We start from the raw sequence: 19,140 nt of genomic DNA, 5'->3' as shown, positions 1-19,140 counted from the left end.
AAAGTGAAAACTGTATTATGAGGATGTTGTTGAACAACTTGCCACAAGCAGTAAAACAAATCCGTCATTTTCACAGGATTTTTAGTTTAAAATCGAGACTTTCTGGACCGTTTTTTTCTCTCGATATAACCTTTAACTGCTGCATAGTGTTTGGCCTACTGCTGCTAAGTCTTTATAAAGTAAAAAAAAAAGTGAATTTAATTCATCGACCAAACAAAACAATTAGAATAGAATAGAAAAGAATAGAATTACTTTATTGATCCCAAACTGGGAAATTGTGGCGTCACAGCAGCAGGTTATCCAAACACACAATATGAGTAAAAAACACAATGTTAGCAAATCTAAACACAATATAATATTAAATACAAAGTGAATAAGTACTAAAAGATATCAAAAATAAGAATGTGAATATATACAACCAGGATTTAACTAAGCATTACTAGTTTTAAATAGGAAGATTAAATATGGAAGATTTAATACAGTGCAATCGAAATTGCGTTTGTCTCCGTCCCACGGTGCAATACATACATGACAACACAAAACTTGAAATAAAGGAGCAGACAGTAGAAGAATTTAATATAATTTGCCCCTCTTTCACTAGACCATAATAAACAAAACGTAGCCTATAATAAAAAAAAATTGCTGCCATCCACATCCTGTTCCTATGTTACAATTTATTTTATAACATTCAAAGAAGATCACGAACAAAAGTTTAATTAACACGTTTAATCATGTTTCTAGAAACATACTGGTTTCTAATTGTTTTATATATATATATACATATATATATATATATATATACATATATATATATATATATATATATATATATATATATATATATATATATATAATTTTTTATTTAGATTATATATTTTATTTTATAACATTCAAAGAAGATCACGAACAAAAGTTTAATTAACACGTTTAATCATGTTTCTAGAAACATACTGGTTTCTAATGGTTTTATATATATATATATATATATATATATATATATATATATATATATATATATATATATATATATATATATATCTATAATGTTTGATTTAGTTAAGATTTTAAATGTGTAGTTAGTTTTTCGGAAGCCTGGGCAGCAAACCTGACCGATTACCACTTCGAACTCCATCTCCCAGGTGGCATTGCGAGCGGTCCGTTTCTAGGTGTCTAGCAACAGCTACCAGCCCAGACAGCCGGCGGCAACGGGAGCGCTAATTCTCGGTGTGTCTTTCCACGATTATTCGCTGCCGGGTGTTCACATATAGTAGTCAATTGGCTGAAATAGTGGGAAAAAACAACCCTGACCCCTGCACAGAGATATGAGCGGCAGCGGGCGGCCCAGGACCAGCTCGTTTGCTGAGCCGCCAGGTGTTCCAGGAACCGCCGCCGCGTCCACCGGATCAGCCGCTGCCGTGGGGAGCAGCACAGGAAAGTCCGGGGTCCCGCAGGCCTCCGGCAGCAGCTCGTCGGGATGCTCGAACCTAAAGCTTGCCAGTAAGTTCAAATCAGCTACACAATCTTTCTCTGAGTCTGCCCATCCAATACACCTTAAGGTTTGCCTTTACCTCAAAATATATGTAAGTGTTTTGTGTTATAACCTCAATATAAGTCGGTAAAGCTCCTGTGGTGCTATGTAACTTGCTAACATGCTAACTAGCCAGCTAACGTTAGCTACTTGTTTTGTATGTTACTGGTTCACTGCCCGGCCGACGGATGTATTTATCCCCGTTGATGTCAAATAAGCAGCTTGATGATCACCGCTTTTACTCAGTGTAAAACTAGTCAAATTAATCAATATTAATGTTTTAATTAGAGTGGAGGATCTTTTGTGAATTCACTGTGGTCACTGGGATTGAGCAGGAAAACGGGCTCTTGTTGTTCTTTGTGGTCAAGCGGGACTCATACACGTAAAGCTTGATTGCTACATGCACGGTTCTGTATTGGGGGGGGGGGGGGGGGGGGGTGTTGTTGAGAGTGTGGCTTTTAGCTTTCAGTCTGGCTCTCCCTGAAGACGGGTTTGGACGCAGAGTTGCCTTTTCACCAAGGTCACCTGTGGGGCACAGGCTTTAGCAGCAGGTGGCCGACGCCTGGAGGATGCAAGTGATGCACATCCAGCACATGAGCTGCTGGGCTGTCTAAAGGGATGCCAAGGAGTCTGTTTCCTGTTGTTCGTTTGCACCTTCAGCAAGGCAGTGGCTGGTGTAAGCAGAGATGTGTGTGTGTGTGTGTGTTTAACCAAACCTTATCATCCATTAGCAGGCAGTGGTGTGTGACTTTGATATTAGAGCCCCAAAAAAGGAGGTCATCTTCAGTTCAAGGCGGGGTGACCCCACACTCTCCCTAAGCTTGCAGCTGAGCAACACTGCCCGAGGAGAAGACTTAATGTTGCCTTCAGTTTGTAAAGATGTTCTTTTGGATCACTGATGGACGTGTTGCCAGGTTTTGCGAGTCCTTGAGGCTATTTCAAGAGGCTGGATTAACCCAGTTAGCCAGATATTTCTAAGAGAGAATGATGTGATTTGACATTTTGAATTACTGGTGAAATTAAACTTGGGCACGGAGGATTAAGGATGTTGTGTTGCCATACCAACAGTGGACTGTCATTATGAACAACAGTGGAAAATATTTAACAAATTCAAGTGTTCTCACCGGCTGCACTAGTACGAAATACTCCTTAAACTAACAGTCCAGTATGTTGTAGTTGGACCTTGTTACTTGTAGTCTGACAGTATACTTGGCAGTTCCACCCATAATCTATTCTTAACCTAAACAAAGTGATAAAACTGCTGATTAGTGGAGTTATTGGCCTGAGTAGGGTCAATGGGCTTGAGCTTGTATAGCTCTTTTCTCGTCTTCTGACTACTCAAAGAGCTTTTACTCTGCAGGTCACACCTACACATTCACACCCTGATGGTAGAGGAGAAGTGACCATCAGAAGTAACTTACCCATTCATACACACATTCATACGCCGCCATTGAAGCAGAGGGAGCAACTTGGGGTTAAGTGTCTTGCCCAAGGACACATCGGACATGTAGTTGCAGGAGCTGGGTATTGAGCCCCTGACCTTCCAGTTAAGAGATGACTCACTCTACCAACTGAATAACCGCTGCCCTAAACAACATACTAGTCGCGTTTGCTGCCTACCTTCTTATTTGTAAAAGTAAAAAATGGTTGGGATGAAAGGATACGATTTTGTCGTCGCTGCAGGTAGCCATAGAAGTTGTTTTAAGTAGCATGCATCAGAAACGTCCAAAAAGCTGGCTCTTTAGCGCCCTCTGTTTGTGCAGAATACCCCCCTTTGCCATGCGGCCAATGACTCATGAGGTATTTCTTATTATGCAGACACAAACATTTAATGAATATATCTGCCCGGTGTCTTCCCCAGCGTCGTAAGGTGCTCCATCCAGCTAGTGCAGTAGATCCAACTCAAGTATCGTCAGTGAGTCATTAGTTGGTATAAATGGAAACACCCTTTTAAATACATATTACATACGCTGTTGTGAATGTCCTAAAGAGAAACCGACAAGTCCAGACATGTTCGTCAGTGAAATAGTTAGAATGAACATACTTTATTGAATAATATCAATGTGAGGATATTCTCACCGATAGTTACATTTTTCACAGATCTTATTACCTTTTTTTTTTTTTTTTGCAAAAGTCGAGATAAAAGTATATAAACTACCTATTTGAAGATTTCATGTGCTGATGCAGGATTTCTGCGTTTTGTACAGATTTGAAAAAGCCTGATAATATCATTAAGAGGATTTGGAAATGGACTAGTAAATCTGAATACTTCCCCTCATCCCCAGTATAATTACAGTGCTGCTGGACCATTGTCCTAGCTGTTGTTCTGTTATTCACTGTCTGTGGAGCAGATCCAGGATTTGTCTATGGATGACATCATCACTATTGTCTGTCTCCCCAGCGTGCGATATAATGATAAATGGACTTGAGCTTGTATGGTGCTTTTCTAGGCTTCTGACTACTCAAATTGTTTTTACACCACAGGTCACACCTGCACAGTCATACCCCGATTAACCATTGGTATTAATTAATCCATTCATGCACATTCATACGCCGCCATAGGAGCAGCGGGAGCAACTTGGGGTTGAGTGTCTTGACCAGGGATGCATCGTACATGTAGCTGCAGGAGCTGGGGATTGAACCCAGACTTGCCGGTTGAGAGACGACTGACTCTATCACTGAGCTACAGCCGATAAAAGTATTTAAATTAATTCAAAAATGAGATTGAGCTCTGAAATAGTATAAGAAGTTATGATAAGGAAAGTCATGTGGCAAAAACCTGAGTGGAAGTATTACAAGAATACTCCCCCCCCCCCCCCCCCCAGTGTCTGATGTCGATGTCAACAATTTCATCCTAATCAGCTCACAGGTTACTGAAACAAACAACCATGATCATCTGTGAAGTGGACACAGTGTGGTGTTTGTGGTGTACAGTCACATGAGCACAATAAATCCCAAACCACAGATGCATGATAGAAACCTCACCCTCACACCAGAGGCGATCCCTGAAGAGTAGATGGCCTGGTTAGATTTGAGAAGATCGTGCTGCATTAAAGTGCATTTTAATAAGCTCAACTTAAATCACTTGAAGCTACAATGCTCTAAGAATTGGAGTTCATGTGAGTACGGTTGGTTTTTATGTAGTAGAGGCAAGACATTAACATATTCAATCTACTGCTTTGCATGAATGGGAATAGTTTTTCTTTTTGCTGCTAGAATTAAAAACACAACGTGTAGATATTAGTGGGGCAAAGGTAGATATATTGAACGTTTCAGGGATTTATTTTTTCCTCTCGGAGACTTGAGTTTCCGTCTTTCAATGTGAGCTGAATGACAGGAAGCAGAGTGTGACAGAGTGCACCGCTGATAGGGAAACACCGACACAATGAAACAATGACAAGACAGACACACCGACATATCCCGAGGAATCCATCATTTTTTATTTTGATCGATTGTCGACCTCTGGGAAGTTAAAAACAAATTTAAAAAAAAAAAGACCCCTTTAATCTTCTGCTTTCCTTACACATCATCAGGGAGAAATATGTAACACAGACAGTTCGCATGTCCTACTCTTTACCTGGAGCGAGTGCACGAGTGTCTGTCCAGAGGGTGAACTGAGCGACCCGGTCATGCCGCAGGCCTCACAGTTCCAGCTGTAACAGATATCACCAGCACTCATGCAGTATTGAATAACAACCATCAAACTTTTGTGGCTGAGGACAGTTTACTGAGTGTGCGTGGAGTGGCTACAGCTAGCCGAGGTGTATCAATAAGTGCATTGTTGGTTAACAAAGCAGTAAGTATGTGGACACGGACACGCTGACAGTGATGCACTACGGAGACGGCTGCTCCATTATTCCGTATATATTCAGTATGAATAACCTTTAAATCACAAGATCTGAGTAGATTCTGTAGGTTATAGAGATACATCTTAAATTGTAAAGGTCAATTTGTTCAATCAAGATTCTTGTAGAAAAAAACAAATTTCAGTCGTCCCTCATTTCAACTGTCTCAAGAGATACCGTTTGAGGTATTGGACTTGACATGTTCACTGGTACGGTACGTGTTTGACCAGTACATCTCCACTGGATGGTCAAACAAAAGGATCTGTGTTTCACTTGAACAGTTCATCAGGACAAAGACAGCTGTTGGCCTACTTTTGAGTTCATTCCCAGTTTAATTAGGCCCAGTGTCTTAAATATGAACCCTGTCGTTCCTTTCTTCTTTCTGGAGGCTGCGTAGAGTTGACATCCATTCACTCGACTGTCATTAACCTAAATATCCAAACGGCGAGCGGAGAGGCGGCCCAGAAGTGAAGTCTGGCTGCAGTGATTGTGCAGGGTTGTATATCAGGGGTATTGTTTTAGTCACGCTGTAAAGGGATTTGATATCATGACCTTTTGTAGCACAGAATTTGAGCTGAAGCAGCTTTTTTTTTCAAATCCTTTTTTTAGTATGAGCACTTTAAAACAATGATCAGAAACCTGCCGTGACTCATAACCACATCGCTCCATTAACAATGTGCTGAATCATAACTGTATTATTTCCCCTGACCCCATGCTGACCCTGTTACTGCTTGTTTCCTAGGAGACAGCGGGAAGGTGACGACCGTTGTGGCCACGCCGGGTCAGGGACCGGACCGCCCTCAGGAGGTCTCTTACACTGACATCAAGGTGAGCTCAGGGCGGGAGTAGAAACCGGGCAGAAAACAGTCATCACAAAGAGCTGTGCCCTTACACGCTGCAGTTCATTTTATTACCTCATCTGCTACTGTAACAGACGCTGCTATCACCACGCTGCACCGACTGACTGAAACATGTCTGCCTCCACTTGATAAGGTTGTTGAATCAATACCAGCGGCTCCTTAATAACTCTGTGTTTTTAGACTTACTCACTTCAAAGTTTAAGCTTCTGAAAGCGGTCGCCTCGTCTGATCTCAAAAAGTGACATAACTGTGTCAGTTAGAGAAAGATGAAATTGCAGAGGATAAGAAGTATTGTATCAAAGTACAGACCTGCTAACAGTCAAGCGGCCTCTGGTGTTAATAACCAAGCCCATCAAGCATTATGTTCAAAGTTGGAAGTAGTGTGGAAGTTGACGTTTCAGAGTTTTTGGTATATTTCTCTAAAAGCAACTGAGAAAGATTTATCAATGATTTAAAATGTACTTTTTTGCTTTTAGGCCTTTTTTTGGACATCTTGCAGTTAAAAATATACAACCAGAAGAAGATGGTGCTCAGCACGATCAAATCTTTGTGGATGATGGTTTTTTTTATGTCTACATGATAAATGAAGCGTGAGGAAGCAGACGTGCATCCAGACATAACACGAGTCTAATCGTCTGTTATGATCTTCTTCTACTGTTACAAAGTGTACCAGGGATTTTTAAAGTCAACAGTTCCCGATGCCTGTTTAGCTCGTACTGTATGTTCAGACACTGAATGCACAATTCATCTGGACCAATCAACAACATCCTTGTGCACTGTGAGAGTCCCTTCCCTGAAGCATGAGGTCAAAGAGTTCCTCTGAAGAACAACTACGTTATTCCCCCGGTTCTTTGGTTCTTACTGTGTTTACTGCACTAGAATAAGGGAAGAGGTCCTCAAACTGTTCTTACAACTATGAAAAAAGATCCCTTGATTTGGAAACAGCCAATGCGCTGTTGTTGTTCCTCAGCTGACTTAAGTCAAATTCAATTCTTTGTCAAGTCAGCATCCATGTAACCCTTATACATCCTGTCCATAGCCGATTTCACATTTGCACTAATGAAAGTTTCTAGATGATTTCAGGAGGACTGACCCTGAAATCCTCCTGATCCTGTTGTTCACACATGCACCTCTCAGAGGGAGACTATACCTATTAGACAGGGATAGTCTTCACACATACAGCTCACCTGAACACTTTTTCAGGAGGTTTGTGCGAGTGTGAACAAAGCTTAAGACTTAGCATTCCTCTGTTAGCTATTACAGCTTTCTTCTTTTGTGGAAACCTTGCAGGTGATTGGCAATGGGTCGTTCGGTGTGGTGTACCAAGCTCGCCTCATTGACAGCCAAGAGATGGTGGCCATTAAAAAGGTTCTGCAGGATAAGAGGTTTAAGGTAAGCCTGTTTTGTACTGAATGATTATCCATTGTGGTGTTAATTTGGGTCAGACATTACCTTTTCTCCCCCTCATAAAAATGCATTAATATTCCTGTTGGTGTTGATATTAAAGTATATCATTTTCACTGTTTCTGTTTGAAAGGTTTCCCTGTCTTTCAAAGTTCTTAACGCTAACATTTGCTCTAACAAGCTCGTGTGTTTTCTCTTGTGCAGAATCGAGAACTACAGATCATGAGGAAGCTGGACCACTGCAACATCGTCAGACTACGTTACTTCTTCTACTCCAGTGGCGAGAAGGTGCAGCTCAAGATTGTTTTATTCTCATGAAATGTGGTCAAACAAACGTTTGCAAGGTCATTGTATTCACGCACTCTAACCTCAGAGAACGACGCCATCAGGAGATTACGGTAAAACAGAGGAAGTGATGCACACACAACAAAAATGAGATTACTCATATGCAGCAAAAAAAAAAAAAAAAACCAGCCATGAAAAATGGGAAGCAAAGCATTCATTGGACTGACAAATATAAAAACACTTCTGAGTTTATTGTTGCAGAAGTAATAACTGGAATGAGGATGACAACAGTCACGCGAAGCAGTTTGACCATGCAACAACATGTTCATTACACAATAACATAACATCTGTCTGATAACGTTGTGAACTCAAACATGTTTGAAATGCTGTGATTTCTCCTCTCACTCTCTCCCTCCCTCTATCTCTCTCTCCCTAACCGGTGCTGTACAGAAAGATGAAGTGTATCTCAACCTGGTGCTGGACTTTGTCCCTGAGACGGTCTACAGGGTGGCCAGGCATTTTAACAAGGCCAAGAGCATCATTCCTATCATATACGTGAAGGTACATTTGTTCTGTTTCCTGTTAAGACTTTTCTGTGTTTGTTAAGTAGGTTAGTGGAACAGGTCTTAGGGCGCACTCACACTAGGCAACTGGTCCTAGTGTGAGTGCGGCCGAAAATTTCACTCTTCTTTTATCGCTGTGTTTGTGTGTGTGTTTAAACTTCAACGATGTGGGAAGCTTATTTTCTGGTGTTCAATCGTCCACAGGTGTACATGTACCAGTTGTTTCGCAGTCTGGCTTATATCCATTCCCAGGGTGTGTGTCACAGAGACATCAAGCCCCAAAACCTGCTCGTCGACCCAGAAACTGCCATCCTCAAGCTGTGCGACTTTGGCAGGTGAGTTCAGCGAACAGATGGATTTCTGCCACTCAGGCACCAAGGATTCAATGAAAAGAAATGTCAAGAAAATGTGGCATGTTTTTACGTGCAGAACGGACAGATTTTAACGGATCTTTTGCCATTCCTCTTTAAAGATATCAGAAAGCAAGATTTAGGCATGGCATAAACATTTGTTGTACTGTGACCGCATTCACACTTTCACACGTTGTCTATTTTAAGAGGTTTGATGTGTTCAGTTGTTCCGTTTTCATCCCCTCACCAACCCTTACACACCAGCCTTTCTTTGCAGTGTGCTTCCATCAAACTTGGTTTCTTTGTTTCCTCAGTGCCAAGCAGCTGATCCGCGGTGAACCCAACGTGTCGTACATCTGCTCTCGGTACTATCGCGCCCCTGAGCTCATCTTTGGCGCCACCGACTACACGGCGAATATCGACATCTGGTCAGCAGGCTGCGTACTGGCTGAGCTGCTGCTCGGACAACCCATCTTCCCCGGTGACAGCGGAGTCGACCAACTAGTAGAGATTATCAAGGTGAGAGTTCCCCAGGCACCTGTTTGTCTGATTGTAAGGCTCTTTAAGGTTAACACAGTTGATGTTAGGTTTTTAGATCACACGCTGGTTGTAAACTTTGAGAATAAGTTTTGGGAATTCAATCCGCTCATAGTCTTTTTACTATTGTTTCAGGTGCTGGGAACCCCGACAAGGGAACAAATCCGAGAGATGAACCCGAACTACACAGAATTCAAGTTCCCTCAGATCAAAGCCCATCCATGGACCAAGGTGAGTAAACACCAAGGATGTTACTGGCAAATAACGTCCCTGTCAGATAAACACAAAGTTAAAGTCAGACCAGTCGACTGATCTCAAGTCGAGAAAATACTATTTTGAAAAACAGTCAAAATTGAGCAGAATCTATTTTACACGGGATCAGAGCTTCTGATTGGTTTGCTTAGTTGCGCTAATGTTAGCAGTGCTAGCACCACTAGCCTTTGGTCCTCCATGCAGGTTAGCGTCCACGTGCCTGTGCTGGTTACACGTTGTCCTGGTGGAGTTGTTATATGCCAGTTTAACTTGAAACAACCAACAAACAACTTCATCTCCATTTTTCTGGATAAACACTGCCAATCTGCTCCGCTCTGCGAGATGCTGTCGGTGCACCAAGCTGGTTTTCATCGGGTTAGTAGAGTGACCAGAGCTACAGCTCCGCCTAATAGTGGGCGCCTGGGTTACAGCTAACATACAACATGTGACTGGGATTGTGAAAGCCAGAATTCATGAAGATATGAATAATTCTTTAACTAGCAGCTGTGGTGCCGCCCAGCGAGGTCGATTAATCCTCGAGGGGACATTCTGGTTTTATTCTGATACTGATTGAGAGACATGCCACTCATTCACACACATCGGCCCCGAAATCCACACATCCACAAACAGAACCTGTGGACATGTATTTAAAGGAGAGATGTCTGAGTGAGGGGCTGCACACAGGGGGCTCCCTTTTAACTGTTGGGGGCCCGGAGCCTTTCTTAAAGGCACCTCGGTAGTACAGCAGCACCTCTCTGAATAAGTCGGCTGATCACGCCTCCTTAGTAAACACCACAAAACTAACTTCATTATAAAAGTCTAAAACTAGAGACAAAGAACTAATTCTTGTGTGATTTTCATGACTTCATGTAGAGTTTATGAAACATTTGAAAACGAAATACTTTCTAATATAAAAACAAAAAAGGATGAATCTATAGGAATGCATCTGCTCCAACAAGTGAGAAGCATCAGAACAAAAGCAGAGTGTACCTGTGGATGTGTCGTTGCCCACACAGTCTATTTAAACCTGCGAGGTGAATCACTTCAGTGTCCTCCTCCTGATAGTCGGTTAACCCTGACACTGAAAGAGCTCACAAACAACGTAAAACCTACAGAAGAGGTCGTTCAACATTTACTACAAGGCGTATAGATTTAAACTCTAAAAAGTGCATGCGACTGTGTCTTATAGTTTCTTTCACGCCTCTGTGACGGGTTGTAACAAACAGCTAAAGTTTTCTCTGCGTCCTATCTTTGCTTCAGTCAAGTATTCAGCTAAATGCAAAGTCAAAAAGTTTAGGAAATACTTCAGTTCATGTTTTTTATAAAGATTTATTTTTGGGCTCTTTATTTGGAGAGGACACTGGATAGAGTAGGAAATCAGGAGAGAGAGCGGTGAAGGAGCCCCTGGTCTGACTTGAAGGCCGCTCGCTTGTTGGACTGTAGCCTGCTGCGCGACTGAACCACTAGGCCATCAGCGCCCCTATCTTAAGGTTTTTAAGGATAGAAATATGTTGTGATATCTGCTCAATAACTCGTGTCAACATGAACTCTGAAGTAATAATTGATATAAATCATCTGAATCATTCAGTCCTAAAGCTGTAGTATAATGAAGGTCAACCTCTTTCCTTCTTATCAATGATTGGAGTTGTTGCAGAAACCTGGACTAAAGCTCTTCTTTGTTCTTCAGGTGTTTAAACCTCGCACCCCTCCAGAAGCCATCACTCTCTGCTCCCGGCTGCTGGAGTACACGCCGGCCTCTCGCTTCTCCCCGTTAGAGGCCTGCTCTCACGCCTTCTTCGACGAGCTCCGCCAGCCCAACACACGACTGCCCAGCGGACGAGACCTGCCCATGCTCTTCAACTTCAGCCCCACAGGTACAGACGGATTCAAGCATGCATACCAAGAGCCTTTCACAATAAGTGATTCATCCTTTATGAAGTTAGAAGAAGCTGGATTTACGTTCACTTTTGTTCCAGATTCCTTCAGTTCTTGGAGGTTTTTCTGAATCAAACCTGTCCAATCTGCCTTTTTTTTTTCTCTTGCTTTGTTTTTGGCCAACACTGCGACCTCAAAAGGAATGCATGAATGCAGTGTGCTCTATCCTACTGTCGTCATCGTTGTGTGACTCTGTGCTCCTGATTTCTGACTCACCTTGAAATAAATCCTCGTCTCTCATTATTTGCAGAGCTGTCAATCCAGCCTCAGCTGAACTCGACCCTCATTCCTCCTCACGCTCGCTCTCACACAGCTGCTTCCGCCCACGGTGAGAACTCTTGATTTTAATGCTGCAGTCGCTGTATCATCGATGTTAGTGTCGCGGTCAGTAGTGAGTGAAAACAATGTGTTAAGATTTAGTGTTAAATCAATCGATGCCATTTGTATATTTTTGTCACTGTGTCCTCGCTTCTGATGAGCTGGTGAGAGGAAGAAACATCCGATCTATCTTTGTCTGTTTCACCTGGTGCTGCACGAGGTCGAGACAGCTGATTCTGAGAACGCAAAACACATAATGAAAACATCATGAATAATAGACTTCAAACTTCCTGAATAATGTGTGCTGTTGAACACAAGGGGGCAGTATTCAACATGAAATCCCCTACATGTGTGAACAGATTGGATGTCTAACACTGGTGTCTTACCTGTTAAAGATTTTAAACTGGTTTGTATTGAACACATCCACACGGCTGAATTAATGTGACTTTGAAACATAAACTGAATTGATTTTTCTAAAACACGTCTGTTGAAACTAAAGTCCTTTAGTGAAATGTAGACTTCCTGAAGCCTTTCCTTTAGAAGATGTGACAAATGAAATACTTTTATTAAAGGGGAACAGGGTTTCTCTTTTTCATGAATGAATAAATACAAACCTAATGTTGAAATATACCCTAAGATAAGAGTACAAAAAAAACAAAGTGTGTCGATCCCCTGCACCTGAACCCAGAGTCATTGTAATCCTCTGCTCTCCGTGTCTGTCTGTGTGTGTCTGTGTGTGTCTGTGTGTGTGTGTCTGTGTGTGTCTGTGTGTGTGTGTGTGTGTGTGTGTGTGTGTGTGTGTGTGTGTCCTCGACTCTTTATGTTCGACTCACTGTCTGTTTCTCCTCTCCTGTTCTTCAGATGGTACCGGTTCTGACTCATCTCAACACAGTTCAGTACCTGGATCTCTTAACAGCATCTGAAGCAGCTTCCTCACCTGCCTGCCTGTCAGCCTCACCCTTACCTCAGACGCTCACACACACACACACACACACACACACACACACACACACACACACACACACACACACACACACACACACACACACTGTACTGCTTTCCTCCATGCTGCTTGCTCTCCTCTTAGATGATCAGTTCTGTACAGTGAACACGATGAATAACCAACATTAGCTCTGTAGCTGCCGGGTCGTAAACTACAGCAGGAGATTGTTACACACACTCTGCTTTGGGGGGGGGGGGGGGGTCTGTGAAGGTTCAATAGTGGGGGCTGGTCCTCTGTAAGATAACCTTTTTTTTAAGCAACATTTCTTCTCAATGTTTGTGTTTATTTATTTGACTCATTCAAAGAATCATGAGGGTTTTATTTTTTTATTCTTCAGTGTCGGTGAAGGTGAGCTGCACCCTGCCTGAAATAGAAAGCCCAAAGTGGCTCCAAATGTTCAGATTCAGAGGACGTTGTATTCCACTGAAGCGGAGTGAGCAGACGCAGGGAGGGAGCCATGTTGTTTTAACCTGTTGTTAACGTATCCGCTTTAAAGGAAGCCTTTATCTGAGTCCTGTTGGAGCGTTACTGGATGGATCAGTGAATACATGATGTTCAGAAACAACCGTCCGTCCCCCCGCACACTGGCTGCGTCAGTGACCATGTCTCATTTTCTTCAGTTTGTGTGACTGGTCTCGAGGGCCTTGACTCATGAAAGAGGGAAATAGTCGTCTGAAGGTAAACGAGTGACTGCAGAGTGTCTGTGTAGGTACTCAGTCCTCATCAGGGTCTTGGGTAAATGGAAGCTTGATCCTAAGACATCTTCTCTGAATTTGAAAAGTGTTTCATCTCTCCTCCTCTGAAAGGGTAGACCTGAAGAAGCTTTCAGAGGAGGAGAGGTGAAACTTCTTCTCCTTCAAGATCTTCAAATCAAGACCAGTTGTCTTTGGATCAAACTTTGGACTGACTGCAAAGTGCCGCTTGTTCTGTCCCGCCAGATCTGGCTAACGTGGTCGTATAAAAACTGAGCAGGTTAGCTTCTGTAACTGTTTTAGATCGTTACAGCAGAAGAAGACTGTACGCCTCTCTGTGATCACTCAAGTCGACATTGAATCTCGTTTAAAAAAGTGAGATGTTACTCAGCATTCGGGATCACTTCCCTTTAAGAAGTCATTTATTCATGGAAGAAAATAACCAAATCTCGACCCCTTTTAACCTCCCTAAGGGCCAGCGAAGGGCCCAAACACTGAACACAAACATGAACAGGTCATCAGGACTTTAACATGTGATCTATTTGTTTCCCTCATGTTTCATTCAAAACCTTAAATGGAGTTGAGATCAGGGCGTGACTGTGATCGGTGAAAAGTTGAACATGTTGAATCAGAGAGACGGAGGGTGTCTGAGATCGATCTGAAAACTCACCGATTCTCAAAGGAATCTGTGAGTTTTAAGACGTTTAAATCAGTTTTCACTTAAAGAAAACGATGAAGGCGACTTTCTCAAACCTGCTCGACACCAGAAAGAATAAGAACACATTCAACACATGCCGTCTTATTAAACAGTCAGTGAAGGCTGCAGAGAGATCTAAGAGTTCTGGGTAAGGGGTTTAGTGTTTCATTAATTTTGACAGGGGGTAGGGGGGGGGGGGGCTTCATGTAAATGTATTTATTTGTTTTTTAATGAGAGCTGGATGTGGAGGAGGGTTTTAAATGGTGTCGCAGCTTCTTAGGCAAACCGTAGAAACTAAAATAACTCTGAGGATTAACGGACGTGTGCTGGAAGGCTTAATGTGAGAACAGCGATTAAACACAAACTTTTCCAAAAGCCGGGCGGTTTGTGTGTTAGTGTGTGTCTGTGTGCTGTTGTAACTTCTATCTTTGTGAGGACTCCGTTTGAATTTCTACCCGCTGATTTGGTTGTACTGTCACAGTGAGGATTTGTTGAAGGTCCTGGGTCGGAGAATGTACTATCACAGTCCCCAACCTCCTCCGTATTGAAGTATGAACGTGTGTGTGTGTGTGTGTGTGTGTCTGATTCCAACCTGAAGTCTAAACAGTGTTTTAGGGATTAGAGCCGTAAACAATACAGATCTTTAGTAAGCAGTACAGACCACTTGAAAGTTTGTAGGATAGTATATTTGATACTATTGTACCATGCCTCCACCTGCTGTTTTTAACTGCAGCCATGTGTTTTTTGTTTTTCTTTATTATTGATGCTTTTCGACTTCCCCCACACTCGGCACATTCACCTTAATTTCACACGAGGAGAGTAGAGAGCATTTTTCCATTCTCAGCCCGCTAATCTCTCGGTCCTGTTGGGCACATGTTCAGCTTTCTTTGCTCTGAAGAGTCAAACCGGCGTGTTTGATAACCTCTGCAGGCGTCACACTCAAGAGCTCGCAGACTCTCTGTAGCTATGAAAAAGTGTGAGGGGGGGGGGGGGGGTCGGGGAGAAGAAGCCGGACAGAGGAATCAAACACAGCTGGGTTTTTCTCAGAAGCCATTTTTTTCCCTCACTCTCCATCTCTTATCGCACATGTAAATATCACTGATTTTTATTTTCCTCTTTTTACTTTTTATTACAGAGTTGTTTATATCTTATCCCCCGCATCCTGTCCATGGAAGCAGTCTTAGTTTGTGCATCTTTTTTTCTTTTTTTTTTTTGTAAATAAGTTTCTTTTTTTCACTATTCAAAATGTAAATACTGCAAAGAAGAAAAAAAAAACTCAGCCTACTGCTCATGTTCGTTGATGATCTTTCTCTCTCTTTCTTTCTCGTTGTCCGGTGAGAATCCTAACGTAGCTGTTAACATCGTTAATAAGCTGTTCGGTCCTCCGTCTGGACCACACCTGGACTGTTGAATGGATTCATATTTCAAGAGTTCTGTTCCAAAATCATCTTCTCATGCTCTCGTTAAAGATAACCTCACCTGTCTAAAGGAGGACCGAGCATGTCACCTGTGTCTACTCCTTACAGTTTAATAAATGCAAAACCTTCTGAAACATCATGTTTGTTAACTTATTTTTTGTTACAATGATTTAATTTAAAACAGCAGTTTTTACAGTGAAGCGTCTCAGTTTGTGAAACTTTAAAAAGACTGAACATCAATTTTAACAGAATCTCCACAAGGGGGCGCTTGTCACTTTTTAGAAGGCATGCTTCTACACATGCATGATACATTTCCTGTTGTGTATGTCTCAACCAGGTCCAACATTGAGGAAAAGTGTCCTTGCATCGTATACATCTTATTCTTTATTTGCATCAGTATTTAGTGCAGCGTATTCTTTTTCAGAAATGTTTCAACTATTTCATGTGAAGCCTAAACACAGCTCCTTCCTGACTTGTTTTTGCAGTGTCACACTCAGTGTGTAGGGCTTAGCAGCATGCAGGACATTCTTACTGATTTTAAGAACTAAACGTGTGGTCGTCCGACACGAGGCTGTTCCTCAGTCACATCTATCAAAGTGAAAAATGTGTTAAAGTTGTAAAATGTGCAGAAAAGGCTCAAAAGCTAAAACTGTAGTTACTCTCTTCGCCTGCAGGTTGCGCCCCCTGCAGGTGAAGAGAGTAACTGAGAGTGTTACAATAGCAGTATCTGTTCCCTTCCTTGCCTCTAGATGGCAGTCATTGACATGTCCACATCTTGCCCTTTAAAAGAGTCTCCTCCAATTGAACATCTGACAGTAAAAAGTTTTTAAAAAGGATAAAAATCAAAGCCGATGGCCGAGCGGTTAGTTTGTGCACCCCATGTACAGAGGCTGTAGTCCTGGAAGCGGGCACCCGGGTTCGATTCTGACCTGTGGCTCCTTTCCCGCATGTCATTCCCCACTCTCTCTCTCTCTCTCTCTCCTTCTTCCTCCTTTATCCACCATCCTGTCTCTCCCATGAAGGCCCAATAAGTCTTTTTCTTCCACACGCTTTGTTTTTGTTTGGAACAGAACTTTCTTTTTTGTGCATTTTGTCAAATTGCAATATATTCTTACTGTGCAGTATTGAGAAAATAGTCTTAGCTACAGGTCACTTAGGTGTGAAATGTCTGACATGCGTGATCTCACAAGTGTTTAGTTGGACTTTGAATCACATTCTGACGTCCGGCTGGTTCTCAACATGGTGGGCATTTTGTATGATGTGCTGTACGGCATTCAGAACTGCTGCTAATGATCACAAGATGTCAGAGACAGACTCGTGTGTCGTGACTGCAGACGCAGCTGTGAGCGTGTGTGTGTGGCCAGGAAACATGCAGACAATGTTGTACATTATCTCCAAAAATGTACTTGTGTTTGTTTTTGAATCATCTAAAATGTGTGCGTCTGTTCAAGTTTCCATCTTTAATGCAACAGAGAGATGTCACTTTTATTTCATATGTTCACTGCCGGGGTCTCGATGGAGCGGGAAAGAAAGAGAAAGAAACACAAACCTGTCCGTCTCTGTTCTGTGTGTGTATCATATGGACTCATTTACTGTAATAAAGTGATGAAACTGTGTTCACATTGTGTGTTTCTCTTTCACTCATTTGTGTTTAGAGGTACAGTCCTTCTGAAATCAGGGTTTAAATTTACAAACCTGCCTGCTGTGGTTTGGTTTAATAAATCACTGGACATCTTGGCCTCCCCTAGGTTATTGTAAAATGATCATATCTCTGATTAAACGCTGTCAAAATAAGTCATGCTTTATTTGTGGATTTAGGAATATCTGTGTCATACTGAAAATCAGATTATGCCCCATTTTTTTGCTGAAGTTGTTCTCATGATATCCTGGGATTTCAGCCCTTCTGGATCAGTCTGGCCACTTCAAATAAAACTGACCGGATGTTTAAGAAGTGGAGTCAAAACTTTTAAATAAAATGTTCAAATTTGAACAGAAAAGAAACACCGACATGAGATGCAGAATAACAAAACAGGAACACGAGGTAATTTAAAATAAATAAAACCAAGAACAAGAAGAAAGAAAGAGATACACAACATCTACAAGGTGAAGAGACAAAACAAATTCTAAAGACATCCAAAACCAAAACAGGAAACCATAAAGACACAAAATTATCAGTAAGAGTCGAACGAACACAAACAGACAAAAGGAGGAAAACTTGCAGGTAAAACAGACTTTACAAGATGCAAATCAACAACGAGCAGTTAGTAACAAAAACAGGGACAAAATAACAAAACATAGAGGTTTGACGTTTTCAAAAGAAACAACCAGATTCAAAAAAGTATCCACAAAGAAATGCTAAACAACAACAAAAATATACACAAAATAACTACCAAAAGATTTTTTTAAAAAGTGAACTAAAACAAAAAAACACTTCAGAAATGCAAAAAGACCACAAAGAGACATTTGAAATATGATACCTATAAGGAGACACTAAACAAGTCAAAGAGACAAAATGCTCTGAAGTGATGAAACTGTAAGTCTTTCTGCTTATAGGACAGGTTCAGGGGTCCAAACTGAGGGGTCCAGTTCCCTTTCATTCTTTCTCAGCTTTTTCACCACATGGAGAAATGCTCCCAGGTAAGTACTTCGATTGCTTGAAGTTTAAGTTTCTATACGAGCAATATGTTAAACTTGGATTTAGGATGAATTGTTTATTTATTGACCATCCGGGCAGAGGTGTTGCTTGTCAACAGGCAAGGCAGGCAACTGCTTGCTTGGTGCCCCAGACCAGTAGGGGCCCCCTGAGGGCTCACAAAGTTAAGCCAAAGCAGTGGCCCAAAATGTAAAAACAAATCTTGCAATGACAGTAAGAAACCTCCTTTACAGGGCCCCATTTGACAGCACTCAGTCTCGTTGCCCTGTTAAACTGAGCATGCATTATGTGAAAACCAAATGTCAATGAAAGTCAACAGAGACAAATGAAGGAGAATCATCCGTATGAAGGAGACAAAAGAAGAAACGGGGAAAGAACAGAAATAGGAGGAAGAGTCGGGACAACAGCAAACATGATGGACTGGTGATGAACGCTGGTTGAAAGGGCCCCCTAATTATTTATTTTATTTATTTATTAGCACACATATAAGAATACATCAAAATAGGATTAACAAAAACATAAAAGGTGTGTCAGGAGAGGTCAAGAGGCCAACAGGCTTATACAAGGGACCTCACCTCTTAAGAGACAAATAAATCAACTAAACAAATCCAATTACACAATTTCAAAACAAAATTAAATATAAACACATATACAGTAACCTATACACGTACTCATACACACACACTTAGACACATACATACAATAGAAAGACTGAGAATGTTAACCCTCTATCAGCTAAATGAAACAGGCATTGATCTATCAAAAAGGGAGTGAAATGAGTGAGTTGATGGAAATAAAAG

The 19,140-nt window shown here is 41.7% G+C and overlaps 1 protein-coding gene across 2 annotated transcripts; it reads left to right on the top strand.

Annotated features, from left to right (window-relative positions):
- The first annotated feature begins 1,147 nt into the window (after positions 1-1,147).
- On the top strand, positions 1,148-17,303 carry LOC109994064 (glycogen synthase kinase-3 beta). Of its 2 annotated transcripts, XR_010664739.1 has the most exons (12): positions 1,148-1,497; positions 6,116-6,201; positions 7,524-7,625; positions 7,842-7,925; positions 8,373-8,483; positions 8,690-8,820; positions 9,150-9,354; positions 9,508-9,603; positions 11,312-11,498; positions 11,810-11,887; positions 12,739-16,310; positions 16,378-17,303. XR_010664739.1 is itself a non-coding variant. In XM_020647224.3 (11 exons), the coding sequence occupies exons 1-11, from the start codon at positions 1,323-1,325 to the stop codon at positions 12,798-12,800; spliced, it is 1,317 nt and encodes a 438-aa protein (XP_020502880.1). In that variant the 5' UTR covers positions 1,148-1,322; the 3' UTR covers positions 12,801-17,303. The 2 variants fall into 2 exon arrangements, 1 of the variants encoding a protein (XP_020502880.1); XM_020647224.3 differs by having other exon boundaries at positions 12,739-17,303.
- The last annotated feature ends 1,837 nt before the right edge of the window (positions 17,304-19,140 follow it).

Source organism: Labrus bergylta, chromosome 19, assembly GCF_963930695.1.
Source record: "Labrus bergylta chromosome 19, fLabBer1.1, whole genome shotgun sequence".
NCBI classification, from domain to species: domain Eukaryota; kingdom Metazoa; phylum Chordata; class Actinopteri; order Labriformes; family Labridae; genus Labrus; species Labrus bergylta.
This window is presented reverse-complemented; position numbering and strand designations above follow the sequence as displayed.

Bases quoted from the DNA above. Each gene is read 5' to 3' on its own strand.
- LOC109994064 (XM_020647224.3), top strand. From the start codon at position 1,323: ATGAGCGGCAGCGGGCGGCCCAGGACCAGCTCGTTTGCTGAGCCGCCA. The intron at 9,604-11,311 runs GTGAGTAAACAC...TTTGTTCTTCAG, and splicing joins AAGCCCATCCATGGACCAAG to GTGTTTAAACCTCGCACCCC. The intron at 11,888-12,738 runs GTGAGAACTCTT...CCTGTTCTTCAG, and splicing joins CACAGCTGCTTCCGCCCACG to ATGGTACCGGTTCTGACTCA.